Here is a 22,662-nt window from a genome sequence, read left to right on the forward strand (position 1 = left end):
CCTTCTGTACTGAGGGTCTTTAGGACAGGTCTCTGCAAGAGAAGCTCCCTTCCTCTTGGGGATAGTCTGTGGTTATTCAGCTGTTACAGGTAACCAGTCCAACATTTGTGACATTCAGAAGCCTGCTGAGCATTGTAGGCAGTCTTTTTTGACTATCTATATTTGATACATTTATTACTATAAATAACTATTACTGTCCTTTTCCTAATTTTCAGGTGTGACTTTACTATTAATAATTACTTTTGCTTGCAGCCACACTAGGAAGTGTTGGGAAGAATACTGAGTTTAGGATAGGTGGAACGGTTCCCCCACTCCTGTGATAGGCATGTAAAGTTCATCCCAACAAAGATTTCAGTTATTTGATATGTTTTTATAAAGGAAAATAGCGATACGTTTGAGGGTAAAGCTTGGAGTGATTGCTTATGCTGGAAGACAGCGAGACACAAACTTATTTGCAATGTAGTATTAAAATAATGCAGAGGGACGTGGGGGGTTTTAACGTGAAGCCCTTGCTGCGGTGCCTTGTGATCCTCCTTCCCAGGTGGTTCAGGCTGTTCTGGGAGCTCGTAAACAGGGAGGAGGCTGCGGTGGGTGGGTGGTTGTTGCAGCTCCTGCCATGTGACTGCAGCCGGAGCCGGGGCAGGTGCTGAGCGAAGGCTGCGGCACGTTTGGTGGCAGCAGCCTGTGCCATGTGTGCTCATCATCTCTCACAGTTCCCCTGGCCAAGGAGGAAAAACATTTATTGGTTTGTTGTTGTGTTTTTTTTTAATCTATGTTTTTTATTACTGCTAGATTACATTAGTAGTTACAGTGTCGTTTTCCAAACTTCACCGCTAGTGGTGATGATAATGCAAATACTGAATAATTTACTGTTTGCCTTGTGCTGTTGACCAGTACAATGTAAATGCAGTTGCAACACTTGTTTCCTATCAGTTTTGTGTTTAATCTGATCTCACAGTTCTCTCAGTGCCAGTATTTGCAGTGTGGGATGAGCTGCCTTGTGTTAAGATGGTGCCCTCAAGCTCCTTTACTAAAGCAAGAAAATGTATAAATTGATGCCAATGTACTTTCCTATAATTTTTGCACTGTGTGTAGTATGAGGATTATTTTTTTCAAAACTAATAAAGGTTTTTGTGGCATTTTACCTGGACAGGAGGGGAAAGCAGACAGATGCATGTGAGTGCCCCATGGCTGCAGCTGCCTCAGTTCATTCACTTACTGCCAAGTGTAACTTGGAAGCATTCTTTAGGTAAGGAAGTTGCTTCAAAATACGTATTTTATAAACTTAATACACTTCTGTGTTGGATCTTTAAATTGCATCTCAGTGTTTTGTACTTTCAATCATAAGATTATTTATGTATTCTGTTTATATGTGTCCTGAACCTACCTTCTATTTGTTAGACACTGACAGCACTTGTGAAAATGAGTTCTGTGTCCTGCACAGACTCTGCTCCCTTCCCAGGAGAGAGAACACGTGGCACCTGTAGACTGTGCAGTGCAAGGCCACCATAAGTGACAGATTTCTTCAGGTGCCACCCACGAACAGAGTTGCTAATGAATACCAACTTTCTCATGCTAGACAAGCATGACTGTTCAGCTCTTAAATTCCCTGGTGTGTGAGCTGAGCAGCAGCATTCCTTGCACAGGTTGCAGGGCTTGAGTTGGATTTTGCAGAGGAGGTGGGAGCTGCTTCTCCCCGTTCATAAATAACACATGTACTCCAGCAGTGTTACACTTTACAGCTATAAAGCTGATATTAACTGAGTAGTTTTCCATAAGGTGATGATATGATCTGGGAGAATCTTAAAGCCTTGTGTCCCATCTTTTAAAGAAAAATAAAGAAGTTCAGCATTGGAAGGTTTCTAAAGATGTTATTACTGGTTGAACACAATACTTGGTAAACATCTTGCATTTCTAAATCTACTTTTAAAATCTGTCATGATTTAGTGAGGTGTGTGTTGCTGTTCCTGTAGCTTTCCCTTAAAACATCTTCAAATAATGTAAAATGGGGAACTGAATGTGGAGGTTTTGGGTGTATTTTCTTATAGCAGACCAAGATGCTCTTTCATAGTAAGATACAGGGTAGTTTTTCCATATTAGTACATGGGAGGATATTCATATATATGAATCTTTTTTCCAGAAACAGTTTAACTGACCAAAGTAGTTTTTTCACTTTTAAGATTATCATGATGCAGTAAACATACTTTTGGAGTAAGACTGAGTAAAGTTGAAAGCCAAGAGTCTTTACATTTCAAAGTATTAGAAATCATATCTTTAACTCTTCTGATTCATGTGGTTTTGGTATACAGCAAGCTGAAAAAATAAACACTTCTTACCCAGGTTTGTAATTTCTTTAGGTAATATTCAAGAATCCAGAGGTGTATCTGTGTTGCATAAGAGTGCTCATGTGACTAAAATTGTAGTTCAGAACTAGATTTTTGCCAATAATGACACCTTCCCATTAGTTAAATGATATTTTTCAGAAAGTGTTTGGTAAAACTAATCTGCTTGGCACATATTGTTGTTCTGCTTCCACATCTGCCCTGCAGAGCAGTGTGTCCTACTCATCTCTGTTCCAGAATTGATTTTAGTCCTCCCTGGGGGTTTCCCAGACACTGCAGAACAGTTTTAATTTGGTTGATGGCTTCACAGGTCGGTTCATCTTCTGGAACCCGTCCCTGCCTTCTGGTTAAGGACTCCATGCACACACACAGGATGACTCAACAGTGGGATGGATGTTCAGATACCAGAAAGGTGCTGGTAACTTGACAGGAACCTCCACATTCTTTGGGGTATGTGTGCCTGTAAACCTCTCAGTGAATAGTGCCTGGATTGTATCACATGGAACTATAATTTAGTGAACTTCAGTTGTGTTTTCAAATATATACTGCTTATAGTTTCAGTATTCAGAAGGAAACAAGCATTCATATTTCACAGTAAATACTGGGGCTTCATGTTTGGTAAAAAACTTTGATGCATGACCAACAGAACCTTTTTCTGGCTTTGCATCCCACAGCAAGTAAAATGAACTCATTTTGGTAGATTTAAAGGACTGCAGTATAAAATATAAAAAATTCTGGACATAACCAGTTGCTAAAGGATGTAGCAACAAGAACAAGTTCTGGCCATGTTCCATCAGGTCTTCATCCATCTGGAGTGGATGTGCTGCTTGTGGGCTGTAGCCTGACCTGTGGTTTAGGGGAATTCCCTTTCTGGTTGTTCTCAGATGCCAGAACTTCTTTGTGGGAGCCAAATCAGCACCCAAGTTATTTTTTAATAAGATAGCAAAAATTTCCATTTTTATCAGAAACTTATCTTTAACCAAGATGTTGCAGATCTACACGAGAACAGCAGTAGCAAAGAGAAGCTTCTCAGCCAACAGAATTTGTTAAATTTCATTTTTTAATCTGGACTTCAGGTTTAGCAAACAGCTAAATTTATAGTTCCTCTGGAGGAGGGAGGAGGAAAAACAAACAACAGGTATTTGACTCAAAAGGTGTTTAACCTTTGCTAAATTTAGCAAGGCTATGAGCAACTGCAAGAGTTGTGCAATGGTTAATTACTACATCCACACTTAATGCTTTGGAATGCCCATTCATTGTGTGACTTAAAGCACTCAAAAGTCATAAAAGATGGTTGTGTGGATGATAATTTGTTGGTCTAGTAGCAAAATGTTTATTCATGCTGAGATTGTATCTTCATTCCATTAGTAACACTGTTAATGTAAGCCACGTGTCTATTCAGGAAAGAAAACCTGTTGTTTAATATAATTTAAAGAGTATTGGTAGCTTAGCTTCATATATTGCTGATTCCAGTCATTAATGGAACTCTGAGTAGACTGAGTGAAGATTTATAACAACTGCTGAAATAAATTTCTTGGTGGTTGAGATAATTTGTCAGGAGGTTAAACAGTAGTAAAGCTGGTCATGTGAACAGCTCTTAATTAATTGGGTAGGTTGTTCTTTCCCACTTCCCTAAGAATGCACATGCTTTCTTTTCATGCAGGTGTGGGTTGGGTGTCAGACGCCTCATCAGCCAGACAGGTCAGGTTTTATAAGTTGGGGAAAAGGCCAGGGAAGTTTTTGATAGGATAGTATGTATTTTGGCAGCTGTTTCTGCAATACTGGGGACTGGGAGGGGGTGGATTTTTTTTTTCCCCCATAATGAGGATACTATGGAAAATTTTCAGACCAGAAAAAGCATTCTGTGAGAGTTGCCATGGAAGTTTGTTCAGTAAAAAAACTAGATAACGTACTCTGTTTGTTGAAAAACGCATTGGAAAATCCTTCAGACTGGTTGGGAAGAGAGAAGGTCTGGCTGAACATCTGATTAGTGGGACATTTGAGAAGGGGCCTCAACCTGCTGTGAAATGAAGTGGCATTTGAAACAAAGATTGTTGCTGAGAATTGAGTGAATCACAGAATTCAGTCCAGAATGTCTTGGGTAGGTTGTGCTGCTTCAGCCTGGGAAAGCAGAGCTTTTCCTTAGGCTGCTCTTTACTGAGCTCTGGCTCGTGTGGCAGTTGGCCCTCAGTGAAGCAGATCCATGCAGTTTGCTGAATTCCAAGGTCACTGTCCTTTCTCCTGCTGAAAACCAGCACGTGAACTTCACTTACTTTGCCCTGCTTTGATAAGTGACCTCTGAAGTTTTTTGTTGTTAGTTGTACAAACATTTTCCCCCTGCCTGACATGATTTAAAAGAAAAAAAAAAAGGCAAAGGGAAGGTGGGCAAAACTTTTCAATCTGACTCTGACATGCCTGTCCCAGGTTTATCTGTTTAAATAGAGTTTATGAATTAGGTTCTGTAGTTGATAAACTTTTTAGGAATCATTAGTAGATTCCGTAGTTTGGCTGCTGAGTTTAAATTTAAACTGAAACAGCTTTTTACTGCTAAATTAAATTGCTGTTATACTTCTTTTTCCCTACAAAGTGCTTTATGTACTGTGAAGTACTAACACATGAAACTATACCTAGTAAATTAACAAACCCAAGTTCTCCAGATTCAAATCAGGTTGTACAAAATAAAAGGTACTGAGAGAGAAGGTCCTTGCCAACATCTGTGCACTGGATATGGACATATGGACATGCTTCTTTTCAGAGTAACATGCTATATTTAAACTTTATTGCCTTGTTATCTCTTCCTGTGTTTCCACTGCCCTGTCTCCCTTCCTCCCCTAATATCCTGTATTTTTCTAGAGCCCTGCTGTGCGTGAGCCCTTCCAGGAAACTGCCGTTTGAACACATCGGATCGTTACAGCCCCTGAAACTTCCACGATGAAGAGAGCTGGGCAGAGAGTTGTGGTTGGAACTGAAGCTCCTCACACATCACAGACAAGCAAAAAACAGAAAACTAGTTCATATGGCTCAGTGTTTGGTGAATCTGCCCTATGCACCTCGATGGACTGGGGCAGCCTCCCCCACCACGTGATCCTGCGTGTTTTCCAGTTCCTCACTCTGGTGGATCGAGCCAGGGCGTCTTCTGTTTGCCGAAGGTGGAATGAGGTTTTTCACATCCCAGATCTCTGGAGGAGATTTGAATTTGAACTCAGCCAGCCAGCCACTTCTTACTTAAAGTCTACCCACCCAGACCTCATTCAGCAGATTATCAAGAGGCACGCTGATCACCTGCAGTACGTCAGCTTCAAGGTAAGCCTGGAACTGCGTCTGCTCTGTCACCTTACTGTGTGCAGGGCATGCAGCTGCTCTGTGCCAGCTGCATTAAGGGTTGGACCTGGGAAGTCTTGCTCTTGCAGCAATTTATTTCCACATGCACAGGCAGCTTCCTTCAACTTTCCACACTCTGATCTCTACAAAGTAAAGAAAGAGCTGTTGTCATGCAAGGCAGAGGAGAGAAGGTGAGATGAAACAGAGACTTGTCCAAAGTCACTCTTCAGGCTAAGGAATTGAGAACCAGTTCATTATTTAAGATGCAAAGATGTTGTCCATGCAGATAAAATGGATTAAATCTAGACTTTGCCAAGTCTTTTTTGGGCTCCAAGAGTTGGCATTTAAAAAAAATACGTATCACTGCCTGTTGTAGCACCAGTACTGTTACAGGACTGTAATAACATGAGGTTATTTGAAGAGAAGGCTCAGATTTAAGGTCTCTGTTCATACTAGAAATGCCCAGCAGTCATACTCAGGAAAATTTTCCTGAACTTTCCTGGACTTGTTCTTATCTTGAAATTTCTGATTAATGCTGCACTTTGTCCCTGTGGTAATTGCAGGCTGGAGCAGCACAGCTGACCAGGTGTGGAACTTGCAGTCTTGGGTATCCATGGTGCTGTTTTTTCAGTAATACTGAAGAATGACTTCATTATTTTAAAATTGCTTTTACAGGTTGATAGTAGTACTGAGTCAGCAGAAGCAGCTTGTGACATCCTTTCTCAGCTGGTGAATTGTTCAATCAAGACACTGGGTTTAATCTCTACAGCAAAGCCAAGCTTCATGAATGTCTCTAAGGTAATGTTCTACAAACTGTAACGAGGTACTTTGGGCTCATCACTGTGTCCACTTATCCTTGTTTTATTACAGGGAAACAATAAATCAGAGTGGATGAGTTAATTACTGAGTGTAAAGTTGACTTCTGTCATGTGCAGCAGCGTGTTTTTAAACAAAGATCCCCTATGTTCATGTTCAAATAAGCCTTTCTTTGTTGCACAAGAAAGGGAATGACTGAGAAGTGATTATTTTTCTACTTTCTGTGTGTGCAGAATGTGAGGTTGGGAAGCTGAAGTTCTGCCCATCTTTTCATAAGACTTTTTTTCCTTCCTTCCATTTCTCCAAACAGGCTCATTTTGCTTCAGCACTGACAGTAGTTTTTGTAAACTCCAAGTCATTATCATCAATCAAGATAGATGACACACCAGTTGATGATCCTTCCCTGAAGGTTCTTGTTGCTAACAACAGTGACACTCTAAAACTGCTAAAAATGAGCAGCTGTCCTCACGTTTCACCTGCTGGTGAGTAGTGAATATATGTGACAAACGGAGTTGTAAAGTATCAAAACAGTAATGGGAACACACACACAAAATCCCTGATCCATGAATCAACTACTGCTTGGTGGGATAAAGGAGATTAAAGCAGTGTCAGTAATGGCTTTGCAAGGTGCTCTGAGTGTGTACAAATTGCACAAACTAGTGGTGAAGACTGGGAGTGTTTTCAGTTTCTGTAGGGCCCTCGTGTGTCTGGATCTGGATCTGAACTCACTGATTGGTGAAGGGCTCACTGCCTTTGGAATACTCCCTTGCTAGAAAGTTCAGAGGGCTTTTGAGTCCCACTTTCCTTTCTCCTGAAGCCTTAATGCTAGGGGAAGGGAATCTGGGACTGGTCTATCTCCTGTATTCTTTTCTGGAGTCCACAAAAGGTGATTTAATCTGTGTACTTTGTATTCCAGCAGATGAAGAGCAGTTATGTTGTTTATGTCTTAATTCTCAAAAGGTTCTGTTTTAACTGTTAAACAAGGTTGCTGGTGGTGATTTAAACAGTGTAGATGTAAGTTGAAGGAAGAAGGGAATAGTGTCTACTTCAGCTGCATCTGACCTAATTTCAGTTGCTACTTCAAAGCTGCATAGGGAAGGGCAAAGAGGAAGATAAGCAGATCCAATATGAGTATGACTAGTTAGACTTGGGTCTTTTACTCATAAATGTTGATGGCCAGAACTCTGTAAAATGCTGTGGATATCTAGAACTTCAGTATTTCTGGGCTTTTGGATATAAGCATGAAAACTCAAGCCAATAGAATTAGTACTTGCTTGAACTTTACAGTGAACAACTGTGCTTATATTTGCTTTTCATTTTACAGAGTTAATTTTTCTCGTTCCTCAGGCATTCTTTGTGTCGCTGATCAGTGCCACGGACTTAAGGAGCTGGCTTTGAACTACTACATCTTAAGTGATGAGCTTCTGCTGGCTCTGTCGAGCGAGAAGCACGTCGACCTCGAGCACCTTCGCATCGACGTCGTGAGCGAGAACCCCGGGCAGGTGGAATTCCACACCATCAAAAAGCAAAGCTGGGACGCTCTGGTCAAGCACTCCCCCAAAGTGAACATCGTGATGTACTTCTTCCTCTACGAGGACGAGTTTGACGTGTTCTTCCGGGAGGAGACGCCGGTCACACACCTGTACTTCGGGCGCGCCGTCAGCAAAGCGCTGCTGGGCCGCATCGGCATCAACTGCCCGCGGCTCATCGAGCTGGTCGTGTGCGCCAACGGGCTGCAGCCCCTGGATGCTGAGCTCATCCAGATCGCCCAGCGCTGCAAGAACCTCACGGCCATGGGCCTGGGGGAGTGCGAGGTGACCTGCAGGGGCTTCGTGGAGTTTGTGAAGGTGTGTGGGGGCAGGCTCACCCAGCTGTCCATCATGGAGGAGGTGCTGATCCCAGACAGCGATTACAGCTTGGACCGGCTGCATTTGGAGGTCTCCAAGCACCTCGGCAGGATGTGGTTTCCTGATATGATGCCAACGTGGTAAATTCTCTCTCCGTTTGTGGATAAAGGGGTGAAATCAGGGTGTTGCTTTCTATGCAAATAAGGAATTTCAAAAGGAAATGTGAAAACTTACTTCCAGATTTGAGTTTTTCTACCTTGAGAACCTCTGGTAGACTAACAGCAAAACACTCTAGAATATTAATTGTATATTGAAATAGAAGATAGATTAAAGTGTACTTAACAGTTCTGTGGTTTACAGGTGCTTCAAACTTCAGTGAACTTGGGCTTCTCTGAACTTCAGTTTGAATGTTCTGTTCACTTTAAAGTAGTTTTTTTCATGTCTTTGTTTAATCTTTCTGATATAGTCAGAAGAGGAATAGGGTAACTTTTTTCCTTTAGGAAATCAATCTTTATGGAAAGCTGTATACAACTTGGAGTACAGTATTATTTGTCATGATGTTTTATATAGCTTTTTTATAAATATTCATGTTTTAATTGTAAAAGCTTGTACATTAAAATACACTAGCCCAGGTTAATCAGATGTAATCTAGTTTAAACTCATGGTATTATATTAAAATTTTAATAAGCTGAAACTGTAAAGTTTTTTTGTAAGCATTAAATTGCACTTTAAATAATTCTGTCACAGTAGTGAAGCTGTTGAGACTGCATTGTACAGTATGTTGGTTTTGTCCTATGCATTAAAAGGGTGAGAAAGAGACTTTGTTAAAATTAATGAATGTAAAAGTTTGTAGCTGGATTGACTGCTTGAGTGAGTAATAAGGCACTTTGGAAACTGTTGGGATATAAGAAATAGCTTTGGATTTGGTCTTTCAGACTGTCTGGAATGCTGTTCCATGCTTTCATAATTGAGAGATAAGAAGGATTTCATAAATGTGGCTGGTGAGAAGGAAGGAACAAATGGAATAGAGTTGTCTTTGATCCCTCTCTGTGTGGAATCCAGGATTTAGAGCACTTAAATTACTTGTCACTGACAGGCCAGGATGGCCTGTAGTGATCTTGGCTGTGCTGTAAGCCTTGATTTCTAGAGAAAGGATTGCTGGAGGTGATCCTGAAATGTTTAATTCAGGACTGTTTAATACTTGTTGCTACTAACTGTTTTTTAAGAAAGAAGATTTTAATATATTTATTTTCTTAAAAGGGGAGAGGCATGGTGAGTTGATGTAAATTAGAGTCTGTATTTTTGTGTTGACATTTTGCTCACTGTAAACTAAAACTCATTGTATATAAATTTTGCTGTAATCACTTTCATGCTGTACCTGGTCTGTCTTCCTGTTGATAATGAGAATTCTACATTAATTAGCTGGTGGTGTTTGTCACTGTCATGGTTTAACCCTGGCTGGCAGCTCAGCCCCACACACCCAGTGGGGTGGGGAAGAGACTGGAAAGGGTAAAAGTGAGAACTTGTGGGTGGATATGAAGACATGAGGGGGTAGCTAGTTTGCATTTTAGCTGATTTTTCAGGCTCTTTTTAGAAAGCTTATAACTAATCATTGCTAATTCCCCAATTCCCTCCAACAAAAACTCAAATCTTTTTCCCTTGTGTGAGCCTCCACTAGAGACACTGCTTGTGTAACTCACAACGTAATGAATCAGTATTAGCATAGACTTTTTCATGAGGAGAAAAAACAACTGTTGGATGCTGAGATGAATTTATTTAGAATTTGCTGCATTTCCATTTCACTCTCTTCGCCCTTTCCCCCTTTCGAGATTGCTTGTAGGATCCGAGTGATCGCAGTTCTCAATGTGGATGTGAGAGGTGATGCCAGGAAATACTCTTTGCATTGGCAGCATTTTCCCAAGGACTTGTCCCTTGGAAATTGCACCGTTGTATCTTATGGGATGGATGCAGAGTAGTTTTACACAGAACCCTGGTGGAAGAAAGGAGGGAAAACGTCAGATGACTGATGAAGCGTTTGTTTTTCTGTACTAACTCTGTTTCAGAAATATTAACAATTTCCGTCTTAGCCTTTCCACTGAGATAGCAATAGTGAAAATACCAAAATAGCAAAGGCATTATGGTCATAAAAAATAAGTAGTGGTTGAAGTCATTGACTTGGTGGAAGAGGGAAGATGGAAGGCAGGGAAAAGGTGGGAATTGCTGCTTTAGTAAAGGGTAGGGCTCAAAGACACTCTAGCGTTGTAGCAGGAGCAAAAAGTTCTGTGAGTAGGTGGATAGAAGAAGACATTTACCTTGCTGAAGTGCTTGGTAGCTGCAAGGTCACACATCCTGTGTGACCTCAGAGACATTAAATGAAGAGTGGCCGTTTACCTGAGCCTTGGATTTGGACTCCGTCATCGATGGCGTTTCCGTTGTGGAAGAATTTGACAGGCCCGGAGAGCTGCCCGGAGAAGGGAGCGTACACGGTGGCCCCGTCAGCACAGATCACATCCACTGCCCTGTGCTTCCCTTTGCCATTGCGCCTGGAAACAGGGATGGGATTAGAGACATCTCTTGTTAGAGAGGGAGAGCAGGCAGCACGGGGTGATCCCTGGAAATGGGTTGTTAGGATGGAAATAGTGTCAGACTGGCTGAAGGATCCGTAAAGGATTTTTGGTGGTTTAATAGGGTGGGTGACCTGTTAGGGCTGGAGAAAAAGCCTTTCTTCCAAGTCTTAAATAGAACTGTGGAGTCACAGAAAGTTTGGTTGTGTGAAGGACATCAAGTCAGGACTGTTCCCAACACCAGGTCAGGCACAGCTTAGTCGGAGCGATAAAAACCTCCAAGCAGAGAAGTGTTATCAACAATGTGTGCGGCCTAAAAGTTTGCTCATGTCCAACCCAAACCTTCAAAGCTGTGATTCTTAAGTGACTTAAACAGCGTTCAACTCTTATTTCAGTGGAGGAACAACACAACCCCACGTGTTCCCATGGCACGGTTACCTCGGAGCTCCGTAGTATCCGCAGCCGTACTTATCACAGCCCCTTATCTCGTTGGTGGGATTCCCAGCACACACCGTGGCCCAGCCGCTGTCTCGTTGTGGCAGTGGTGGGACATCTTTGAAACACAGAAACACAGCACATCAAAGTTAGCTTTCTGATTGTTTTAAGCCTGGCATGTTTGTGACTGCTGTGTTTTAATGCAGTTGGGTAAGAACATGTTGGAATTACATCCCATGTGGGCAGTCAGATTTCCCTCCACAGGATTTGTCATCTTTACAGGAAATGTAAGTAGAATGTACAACTAAGCTGGATAGTAATATCTCAGACATGCTTTAGAGACAAAAATTCAAAGAGAGAATCACAGGTCCTTGAGTGCAACTCTACTCCTGTTCTGGGCTGCTTTTTTCATTTTTGGGGGTTTTTTTACCGGGCGTAAGCAGGTGGGTAGGATCGGAGTGGTCGCAGTTCTCGACGTGGATATGAGAAATAATGCCAGGAAACACTTTCTGCATGGGCAGCATTCTCCCAAGCTGTTGCCCCCTGCGGATTTGGCCATGGTACCGGATGGGGTGAATGCAGACGAGCTTCACGCAGTAACCTGGAGGAGACGGGAGAGGAAGGGAGGTCAGGAAACATCAGCTGCCTCTGCTCCTTGGGAAAGCAAGAAGCATTCCCTGCCAGCCTCTTACTGGAGACTGTAAGGATGAAGCAGAAATGTCATCAAGGTACCAGCAACCGTGAAATCAAAATTACTGGATTTGCTGTGGAAAAGAGGAAAAAAGGGAGCTGGAAAACAGGGACAGGAAAACATCCTCTCAGCAAAGCTGAGGGTGTACTTCCGATGCTTTATTTTTACTGTTTCCTTTTTGTTATTATTATTTGGGGTTGTTGTTTTCCTGCTACATGTTTTCGAACTCCTTTCTTCCCTCCTCTCTGGGAAAAGCATAGGAAAGGACTGCATCCTGCTGATGTGCTGCCTTCCAAAATTTCAGCGTGCTAGAGAGGGTGTGACACTACTCAGCACTGTGCTTGAACTGAAGGAATCTTACTCAAGGAAATGGAGTGATTACTTTGATTACTTGTGTGCAAGCCTCACAGCATACCTGGTGTTCATTACTTGCCTGATCCGCTGATTTGGACTCCATCATCGATGGCATTCCCATTATGGAAGAACCGGATGGGTCCGGAGAGCTGCCCGCTGAACGGAGCGTACACGGTGGCTCCATCCCGGCAGATGACATCCACCCCCCCGTGCTTTCCTTTGCCACTGTCCCTGGAAGCACAAATCCATCCTTAGAGTCATCTGTCAGCTATAATGTTGTGTATCAATATCAGATACACATCTATCAGGGTTAATGCTATGTATCAATATCAGACACACATCTATCAGGGTTAGTGTTATGTATCAATATCAGATACACATCTGTCAGGGTTTACCTTGTGTAACCTTATCAGATAACTGAAGCTTGTCTAACAAAATTTTTGTACCTGCAATCAAATTAGAAAACAGCAGCTTTGGTCCATTTTTTTTTTTTTTTAAATTGCAAAATGTTCACGTTCCTCTGGTCTTCTTTAAATATCAAATTTAAGCTTATTTTTAATTTTCCCAAGTTCACGGGGTATTTCAGGGTGTTATAGTGAAGTAGCCTTGTTCTACCCCAAAATACATCTGTGCCCATGTGAAATGGAATCTTATGTTTGGCATTTTCTCATTTAGAAGTTTGGAAGTGACATGATGAGGATGAAAACTTCTTACAGAGCCTGGGGAGAGGAGACAGCAGGAAAATACAGGGAAAGCAGAAGACTTATAAATACTTATAAAAGCATTTTTCAGGGGCATATAACTTGCTGTGTTGTCAGGTCTCTCTTTAATGACAACGGTGCTGACAGACTTTTAGTTTGTGTGAATGAAACTACTGGGCTGCTGCTGAATGTTAGTTAAATATCTTGTTAAATAACAAGGATGACACAAATCCTTGAAATACTTTCCTTTCCTTTGGCTGTGTGTCATGTAATGGTCTCCCTGCTTCACCCCTGCATCAGTTGCCAGCAGTGGTACCACTGCACTTCTGAGAGATTGCTGAGGAATATCCCAAAAACGGGTAAGAGGTCCTGCCAACAAGAGTCTTCCCTCATTCTAAGTGTCATCTCTATTTAACTGTACTCTCTCCTGCCTGAAAATTTCCTTTAGGAAAGCAGCAGTGAACCCCAGAGTCCCAGTGCCCACCGTGTTACCTGTCAGCGCCGAAATTCCCGCAGCTGTATCTGTCGCAGCCCCGGATTCGGTTGGTGGGATTCCCGCTGCAGATCGGGGCCCAGTGTCTGTGCTGCTGTTGGGGTGGGTGTCCATCCAGCTGCTTGGCAAAAACTTCACGTGGAAAAGAGAAAAAAAAGCAGGGAAAATTCAACCATCTTCTGCCCAGTGCAACAGAAAGTGTTAAGGTGCAAAATAGGGTGTTTAGAGTGGGAGACCTGAACTCACAGGAGTTTGGAATCTCAGAAGCTGTAGGTAAAAGGACATTATACAACCTGCTGTATAGATTTGATCCACTTTTCCTTGAGGTCTTACTTTAAGGTATATATACTAAAAACAAAGCAAAGCTATAGATAAAGATTTTAAAAAATAGGTTGGGAAATAAATCAAACCCGTGGTGCCTGGTTGATGGTTGGACTCAGTGGTCTTTTCCAGCCTTAACAATTCTATGATTCTTCATGGCACCTCTGATCACTTCAATATATGACTCTTAGTGCCCACCTAATTCTATATTTTATAATAGTCATAACTGTGCAAATCACTGTAATGCTTGATACAATTGGATTGAAAAAAATTAGCATTATTTGCAGTGGAGCGAGTTTCAGTAATTCATTAGTGTCTGCCTAAACCCAGTCAAGACAAGCTGTAACAGAGCAATCCCAACTCACCAGTGGACACCAAGCTGACCAGAGCCACCAGACTGAGAGCTGGCATTTTGGGGCTGCTTCACCCGTGTTCTTTGATCCAGTCAAAGACATTGCACAGAAGCCACCCGGGGTATTTATGTGGTTTTGAATGAGTCCGTTGTCTTGGCCAATCAGTCTTGAGCAAAGTGTTACATCTCTGGGCTGGTGGTGTTGCCATATTCAGCACTGGGGGTGTCCACGGGCTCTGCAGGTGTTGGAGCTGGTTGTGAAAGGCAGATAAAACCCTCGGGCTCTTGGCACACAGGAACAGGTGGAAACGGGCAATCCCTCAGTGCAGGAAACTCTGGTTGAACCGTTTCTTATAACACCTTTTCTTCCCCTTCCCGAAGTTAAGGGCACACTCAGGCCAAAAATGGTGGGAACTCAGAGGACTGAGTGGGCAAAGCTCCAGGGTGGATGTAACCCAGTTTGTCCTTCACTGCTCATTCCAGTGCCTCCTCCCGGGTGTTTGTGCCAGCCAGGAGCACATGGAGCTGTAGTGTTGGGCACAGCATGAGCATTCACTTAGGCTAAGAAATACAGATGCTTTTGCATGGAAACATGTCTTTTGTTCTTGTGCAGCTGAAATTGTCAATTATGTCACTTAAATCCATGGAGTCTTTTCACTGAAACCCTAGTTTTTGACAGTAGAATTCTTATTTAAACATCTTCAAGTTCTGAAACAACTGTTGCAAACCCAAGTTCCGTGGGCAACACTGACGTGGAGTTCAGAAACTCTAGGTTTTAAGATGTTTCATTTAGTATCTGCTTGGTTTCAGCTGCTGTGCTGTAAATCAGGCTCCTTAGTGCCTCTTGTAATTCTTTAATTTGATTTTTCTGCACTAGTTACAGAAAAGCAAAACAAACCTGTTTTGGTTAATATGAAATTTAAATAAGTCATGGCACTTTCACATAAACTATCTGATATTCCAAGGTACAGAAACCTCTGAAAGTCCTGCAGATTTTATTCAGAGGAGAAGCAGATGTGTCTCTGCCCCATTTCTAGTTTGCAGGGAGCATCTGTACATCATGTTTTCTGAAAACCTCCATGGAACAACCAGTTGGAGACAAATTTCTCACTCGTGGTTCCAAGCTTTTTATTTTTTTCCCCCCCAGACAATATTTAATCCTCAAACAATTTTTTGGCCCTCCCTGGAGTTATGAAAAGTGGTTTGGCTGGTTTTGTCCCTGCTGCTTTCTCCCTCATCCTGCCAGGAAGAACTGCTGGTTTCCACACTTGCAGCCACCAAACAGATATTTATAAAAGTGTTATGTCCTTGCAGCCTAGTTTTGGTGGGGCTTTTGGTTGTAATTTGCTCAGTATAACAGAGTCCAGGCTGATAAATGATACAATGTGCTGGTGAGAGCTCTCAGTGGATATTCAGGGTTTGGGGATGCTGGTTTCCTCTGGACTTAAATACAGGATGTGTGGCTTTGTGTGACCCTTGCCAGAAAGTGATCCCACCAGAAGTTGGTGGGATCCTGTGTTGGGCAACAAGCTGTTCATGGACAGCTGGGAGGTGCAGTTGTGAAAGTCCTGAATTGGCTGCTTGGCACACGCCAACAGCAGGATATGGAACAACCCCCTGGCATTGCAGTCCCGGGAGCTGCAGTTGCACCATTTCCTTCCCTGCACAGGGGAGAGGGAGAGGACGTGGAGAGGAGCCAGGGTGCAGAGCTGCAGGGAGCTCATGAGAGCAGGGGGGCTGAGCTGGGAACTGCTGGCTCCTTTCTCCTGCAGGACTGGTGTGAGGTCCCCATTCTTTCCCTTTTATGTCAGTAGTAACTTACCTGGCTGTGTAAGGAGACCCTTCAAGGTCTTCTCATGGACTGAGCAACTGCTCAGAGGGGAAATGGGAGTGTTTGGGCTGATAGCATTGAATCCTTGAATCACAGACTGGTTTGGGTTGGAAAGGAACTCAAAGACCATCTCATTCCGACTCCCCCACCATGGGCAGGGACATCAACCACCAAGTTGCTCCAAGCCCTGTCCAACTTGGCCTTGGACACTTCCAGGGATACAGAGGCAGCCACAGCTTCTCTTGATAACCTGTGCCAGGGCCTCCCCACCCTCACAGGGAAGAATTCCTTCCCAGTATCCCATCTAACCTCTGGTAGTGGGAAAACATTCCCCCTTGTCCTCTCACTCCAGTCCCTCTCCAACACTCTGGGAACCCCTTTAGGGGAAGGGGCTCTAAGGTCTCCCCAGAGCCTTCTCTTCTCCAGACTGAACATCTCCAACTCTCTCAGCCTCCAGAGCAGAGCTGCTCCAGCCCTCAGAGCATCTTCATGGCCTCCTCTGCACTTGCTCCAACATGTCCATGTCCTTCTCAGCTGAGAGCCCCACCAGGCAGTGAAGGAGCTGAGCCTGATGCTGTCTGTGTGGGAACAAGTCAGTGCTGAGCTGTGACAACAGGTTACTGAACACCCTAAGAGCTGTTCCCCTGAAAAATGAATAATATTCTTTGAGCTAACCGTTACAAAATGAAATGTGTTTCAAGAACCGACTGCAGAAGAATTTACTTGTGCCACCAGCAGTGCAGGCTTTTGTGGTGAAAATCCAATGTAATCCAAAGTGCACTGGCGAATAATTTCGGGGCCTGATCATTGAAATAAGGGGAATTTTGCCCCAAAGATTAACTAAGCCTCGCGTACAGGGCTGAGATTGTAGTTCCGGTGGGATATCAGCAGGTTGCGCTCGCTGACCACCCAAAAAGCAGGGCTGGGAGAGTCATTTTAAGCAGCTCCCAGGCTGTGGGAGGCGTGAGTATCCTGCCTTTCTTCCTTGCTATGTGTGAGCTGAAGGGGAAGCTGCAGTTGGACTCTTCCTTTCCTGGGGGCAACAACTTTATGACAAAAATTAAAAAAAAAAATTGGTCAAAACTGGAGAATGCTGGGGAATTTTGCTGTGATATTTCTCCTTTCAGTGTAAAAAAAAATGAAAGAAAAGTGTGTTTTTTTTTTTTTTTTCTCCAAGAGATTTTCAAACCTCCATGGTATTGAATTGCTTTCAACATCTGGTCATATCTGCCCCTTCAGGTAGGGCTGATTTTTCATTCACAGCAAAACTAAAGTGGTTCCTGGGGCAGGTGAATGGGACACAGCAGGTTAAGCACCTCTCACAGGGGCAGCAAATACATTTCTGGAGTTTCTTAGAAGAAAAAAATCATGCCAAGACAAAAACAGCCCTCACTGAAGCAGCTTCCCTGCTTCTCCAGGGCTGGAGTTGCACTAGGAAATCCATGAGCCTGCAGCACTTCCAAAGCACTTTAGCCCAGGACACTCCCAGTAGCACATTGGCAGCCTTGGCCTGAGAAACCCTGTCCTATTAACAAGAGCTTGTTGTCCCAGGAAAGTCTTCAGCTGATTTACTAATGGAAAGAAATGCCTCACTTGGACGAAGAGAAACCCGGGTGTGCCAAGGCAATCCTGAGGCAGGAGCCTGGGGAAAAGGAATGAGTTACTTCATCACTGTTGTTTTATGGCTTTGCTGATGGGCCCTCGGGAAGATTTGGGTTTCAGCTTTATACAGGTTTTTTTTCTCCCCAGCTGCCTTAAAAAAAGCAGAACCCAGCCCAAACCCTATGACAGCACCAAAGAAATTCAAAGCGATTTGTAGCGAGGCAGCCCTTCATTAATGTGATTTTCCATGTTCAGGCACAAGTGAAATTCCTGGCTTATTGAAGAAATCTTGGGGTTGGCTGCAAGGAGAGCAGGGCAGTCTGAGAGGAGTGAGCTGCAGCAGGGCTGCTGGCCTTGGAGGATCCATCCCCTGTGCCAGTCTCCATCCCCAGCTGCTTCAGCCCTCACCCACCAGGGCACGATGTGCAGGGTGTGGGAACAGCTTTAAAGCAGGTGTTACACCTCACACACCCTGCACTCTCCTTTCCCCTTGGCTCAGTGAAAGGTCATCCCACAATGTCACTTGTGATTGTCACACAGAAACAGTGACAGGGCAATGGTGTGGCTTGGACAGAGCCAACCCCTGAATCCAGCTGACACCAGCCTGGAGTGGACTTCAGAGCCTGGTGCAGACCAGGAAAGGGGTTTCAGCTCCAGACAACCCACTGCAGGCCAGCAGGACAAGGAGGAGAATCGTGCTGGTCCTGCTACACAAGGGGTTTTAAGCCCCCCCTGCTCTCACATTTGGATCCCTGTGGGATCTTCTTCTCCAGAAGAAATGCTCTTGGTTTCCTGTTTTCCTGCTCATCGGGTGTCACACGTAGAGAGGGGAAAATCTATTTGAGGGGAAAATTTTGAAACAGTATATTCAGACAGAGTATGTAGGCGAAAAAAATGGCAGCAGCTACCTCTGTGTGATGCTTCTCGTGCCCAGGGCTCAGCTAAAACAAGCCAGATAAAATTGCATCAGCTCAAATTCCTTTTGTTAATTACTGATTTTATTAGAGAGGTCCAAAAGGAGAAGAGAGGAAGCAAAGTAATTTTGTGCATTTCCTCAGAAGCTCAGAAAATGAGCTTTTTATTTTTACCTAATTCTGTTACTAATAAATACCCTGAGGGCCAAATACTCTCTGTTTCAAGTTGCACACTGAGTCTAGAGCAGTGATAAAGATCAGGGTGGTAAAAAGTGATTCATGAAGGGTTTGTGTGAACTGGGCAGGAGCAGTGTGTGCTTTGCTCTCCTTCTTTGCACCCACCAGGCTGCGTTTCATGGGGGTCACAGCCTTATTCTGGGTCTGAACAACATCCCAAGGGCTGAAGCAATGCACAGAACCAACCAACTCTCTCACATTTTGCTTGTGGCTTGCTGGATCCAATTTAATTTGCAGGAAAACCGATTGCAGGAAGGTGGCAGCAATTGGCAATTACTTGATTTTGTATTGATGGTAGGAGTGTGGAAGAGATAAAGCAGGATGTAAAAGCAAGGACAGAGGGTGTCTGATGTTGGCAGTGAAGGGTCCCTCACCGAGGAGGAGATGGGGGAACTGTGTGGGAGGTAAGTGAGGCAGGATGGGTCTTTTCCTCCTCTCACATAGTGCTGGGAGGGACTGAGATAGAGGGAAGGTGTCTGTGAGGGAAAGGTAATTCCTTTTAGCTGTGACTGCAGAGCCTGGATAGTGTGTGTGTCTGGAGGGGGGAAAATAATCACAAAAAATACCCCAAAAATCACAAAAAATACTCCAAACACTTCAGCTCTGGAGGCTTTGCAGGACACCCTGTGCTGTGAGAGTTCTCCCTGCTCTGTATTTGGGGGATCACACCAGGGAAGGTGGGTGTCTTGCTTGCATAAGTAGCAAAACTGCAAACTCTTCATATGCAAGCAAGCACCACAGAACAATCAAATTAAATGTAATTGGAGTAAGATTAAATTTAAAAGACAATGACATTAAGTTCTAGCTCTAAAACTCATAAAGCTGTCTAAAAGCTGTTTCCAAAACTGTAACCATGCTGAGATCTAATAAAGTTTTCATTAAAGAGGAAGTGTTTGACTCAGCCTGTCCCTTAGCAATAGGAGGGTTGTTTGCCCCTGTTATGGAAGGGATACAAATAGCTATAATGGTCTCCTTTCTGTTTTACCAAGTACCAAGGCACTGAGGTGGCTGGCAATGCTCTAAGGGCTGTGAATGCTCAACCTATGCAAAAAAATGTTCTTTTCTCTACCACCCACCCCTTGGATGCTGAGCTTTTGGTGACCCAGGTGTGCTGAAGCTCCCACCCTGCTCTGGGGTTTGCTGCACCAGCACAGCCCCAACAAAAAAAGATCCTTCTTGTCTTCTACCAGTTAGTGCAACCTGATAGACCCCAATATGCTTAAAAGACCCTCGGAGTCAGAGTGAAATCCCTGGGTATGGGTGGATTGCAGTGAAGGAGAGAGGGCGGTTTGATTACCGAAATGTCAGGTTTTGGCAATATCTCGGTTTTGCAAGACTCTGGTTCAAATTCTAGCATGAATTTAAGGGAAGTAAGCCCTGAGTCATGGTACTGCAGATGCCTATTATCAATGTCTGATTTTCCCTCTTTTTTGTTTTTTATCTGATGTTGGTAAATGCCACATGAGCCATACTAGGAGATGATGAGCTGTAATCCCACGTGCTAGCACACTTTCCCTGAGTTGTGTTGTCCATAATTCCTAGAGGCTGCAGAGCAGAGGGCCTGAATTAGAAAAAAAAAAATCTGTCTATGGGGATAACAACTTATTGCTTCTGCTAATTATGCCTATAAAAATAATAATTTGGATGAACTAGAGGGCACTGTGGTGTCCAAAGGCATCTATTCCATGTGCTCCCCCCCCTTCTCTGATAACACTTCGGACCTCCAAACAAATAAGAACTAGTTTAACACCAAAAAGTCATCTTTAAATATTTTTTTTAAAGGAAACGTTGTTGTTGTCATCATATAATGATGAAATGCTGCTGAAATGCAGCATCCAGCTTGTGTGATGTGCTCTGAAGGGAAGGATGGTAATGAAACCCAATTTAACTAATGACTGTAATTACTGCGGAGTTTCACAGGAAATAATTTAGAAACATTCTGCCTGTGGAAAAGAGGAGGGTTGTGGTTCTTCAAAAAACCTTGCCTCGATCTGCAGAAACACACTGTGGGTTTTACCAGTTAATGTGAGCAAGGGAAGGTGCTGTGTGTGATCGTGGCACTGCACTTGTCTCCCCTGCTCTGCCCTGGATGAGGCAGAGCTGCCCCCACCCAGCAGGATGTCCCACAGGATGTCCCTCCAAACCCAGCAAGGGGCCATTTGTGACTCTCTGCACCCCTTTGTTAATTCAGTCTATCATCAACTCAAAATCCTGCAGTTTCCTGTGCAGATCTGGCTGTTGGCTCTTGCAGAAAGAACCTTCTGTCATTGTGGCAGGGACAAATTGCACAGCCACGTGTCCCCTGTCCTGCTGTGGTACATCAGCCCCAAGGTGTCCCTCATGTCCCACCAGGATAAAGGCCACTCCCTGTGTTCTCCATCAGTAGTCTTGTCTCTGCCCTTGTCCTGTTGCTGGGTTTGGGAGTATTTTGGGCTGTTTTTTTGCTTTCAAAATACCTATTGAGCAAGATTTCATTTCGGCACAGCTGAAGCCTATGGAAACCTGGTGCCAGCCAGATCTTAGCCTTGGAGAACCAGGGATGGGCAGCACTTGTGCTCCAGGGCCTGGAGGTGTTAGTGGGATGAACTGGGCTGTGCAGGGACAGTGGGAATGGCTGGAATGCCACTGGCCTCTGATGGAAAGCAGCTGAAGGCAGCCCCACTGAGCAGCCCATCCTGATCTCCCTGGATCCTCTCATCTGTGTATTTAGGGAGAGATAAAACATCTGTGTCTATACATAGATATTTGCCCCCTTTACTGCTCCTTCCCTGATTAAGGGAAGCTCATCAGCATCTGCCCACAGGGATGAACTGGGCTGTGCAGCCACTGGCTGCTCAGATGCCCTGTGACTTTTGTCTTTCCTTGTCTGCTTTGTGTGTTCTGTAGTGCAGAATGAGTCCCTTGCCTCCTCTGAGGACATGCTCTTTTTGTGACATGAAGTGATGACCTGGTGCCTGCTCATAGCAGAGGTTTGGGGGCAAAATAGAAAAGATGCTCTTCTTTCCCTTTCTTTTTCAATGTCTGTTTGTCCCTGTACCTCCTGCCACCCAAGGTTGGGCCCTGGCATCTTTGCTTTCACTTGGAAGAAGGAAGAGACATTTATCTTACCTCAAATAATTTACATCAAAATCCTCAAACTGGTCTTGTGGTGCCCAGGATCCCAAATCTCCCCTGTCCAGGTGCCTCAGCTTCCAGGATCAGTCCACAAACAACTCCTCAGTGCTTTGGCATTAGCAGGGTGGATGACTGCAATAAACTGAATACCTAATGATGAAAACACATAAAGAGGGCTATAAAAAATAAGTGACACAGCTGGAGTGGTGACTGCTACTCTTTTGTGTTCAGCAGATTTTCTTTTACCTTTTAAGAGGAGCTGCTGATGGATTTAAAAAAGCTGCAGACAGAAATGTGGGGCAGGAGTTGAGCTGGTTTTGCTGATAAGCAAAGGCAGATGGCACCTCTCCCCCTCACCTTTGGGCTGGCAGAGCCTTGTCCCCACTAAAACACAGCCTGTGTGGGGATGGCCTCTTGGCAGGTCTCTGAGAGGAAACCATATAATTATAAACCACTGTCTAGCCTGAAGTGCTGTAAGTGTTTAAGTTATCACATTTCCACGGCTCAGTCAAGGGTATTTTTAGTGTTGGTGGAGCAAGCTGCTGACTCTGGGTCAAGTATTCCCTCCTAAAGTTTGTGGTCCTGATTCAGGGAAAATTAACCATTTGTTTAAATGTTTGTTATGGTGAACCTTTTCTCCCTTCCTCTGCCCAAGCTTTTCCATGGATTGGAGGCATGAAGAAAGAAGACCAGTTTGCTTTGACACTCAAAGTAGAAAAGTCTGATA

General features: G+C 43.8%; 2 protein-coding genes across 2 annotated transcripts; one reads left to right on the forward strand and one right to left on the reverse strand.

Moving 5' to 3' along the window:
• The first annotated feature begins 843 nt into the window (after nt 1-843).
• On the forward strand, nt 844-8,750 carry LOC115307772 (F-box/LRR-repeat protein 21-like). The gene is made up of 6 exons (XM_029962952.1): nt 844-1,249; nt 2,653-2,792; nt 5,196-5,645; nt 6,339-6,461; nt 6,790-6,961; nt 7,827-8,750. Exons 3-6 carry the CDS (start codon nt 5,274-5,276, stop codon nt 8,468-8,470), a joined length of 1,311 nt encoding a protein of 436 aa, XP_029818812.1. The 5' UTR covers nt 844-1,249; nt 2,653-2,792; nt 5,196-5,273; the 3' UTR covers nt 8,471-8,750.
• Nucleotides 8,751-10,097: 1,347 nt separating this feature from the next.
• On the reverse strand, nt 10,098-14,338 carry LOC103755614 (myeloid protein 1). Its single transcript, XM_008921573.3, has 7 exons — nt 14,251-14,338; nt 13,564-13,696; nt 12,450-12,601; nt 11,756-11,926; nt 11,329-11,443; nt 10,718-10,869; nt 10,098-10,316 (listed from the first exon to the last, which is right to left on the reverse strand). Exons 1-7 carry the CDS (start codon nt 14,294-14,296, stop codon nt 10,126-10,128), a joined length of 960 nt encoding a protein of 319 aa, XP_008919821.3. The 5' UTR covers nt 14,297-14,338; the 3' UTR covers nt 10,098-10,125.
• Nucleotides 14,339-22,662: the final 8,324 nt, after the last annotated feature.

Source organism: Manacus vitellinus, unplaced genomic scaffold (assembly GCF_001715985.3).
Source record: "Manacus vitellinus isolate BGI_N305 unplaced genomic scaffold, ASM171598v3 ctg7180002428403_pilon, whole genome shotgun sequence".
In the NCBI taxonomy this organism is placed as follows: Eukaryota; Metazoa; Chordata; class Aves; order Passeriformes; family Pipridae; genus Manacus; species Manacus vitellinus.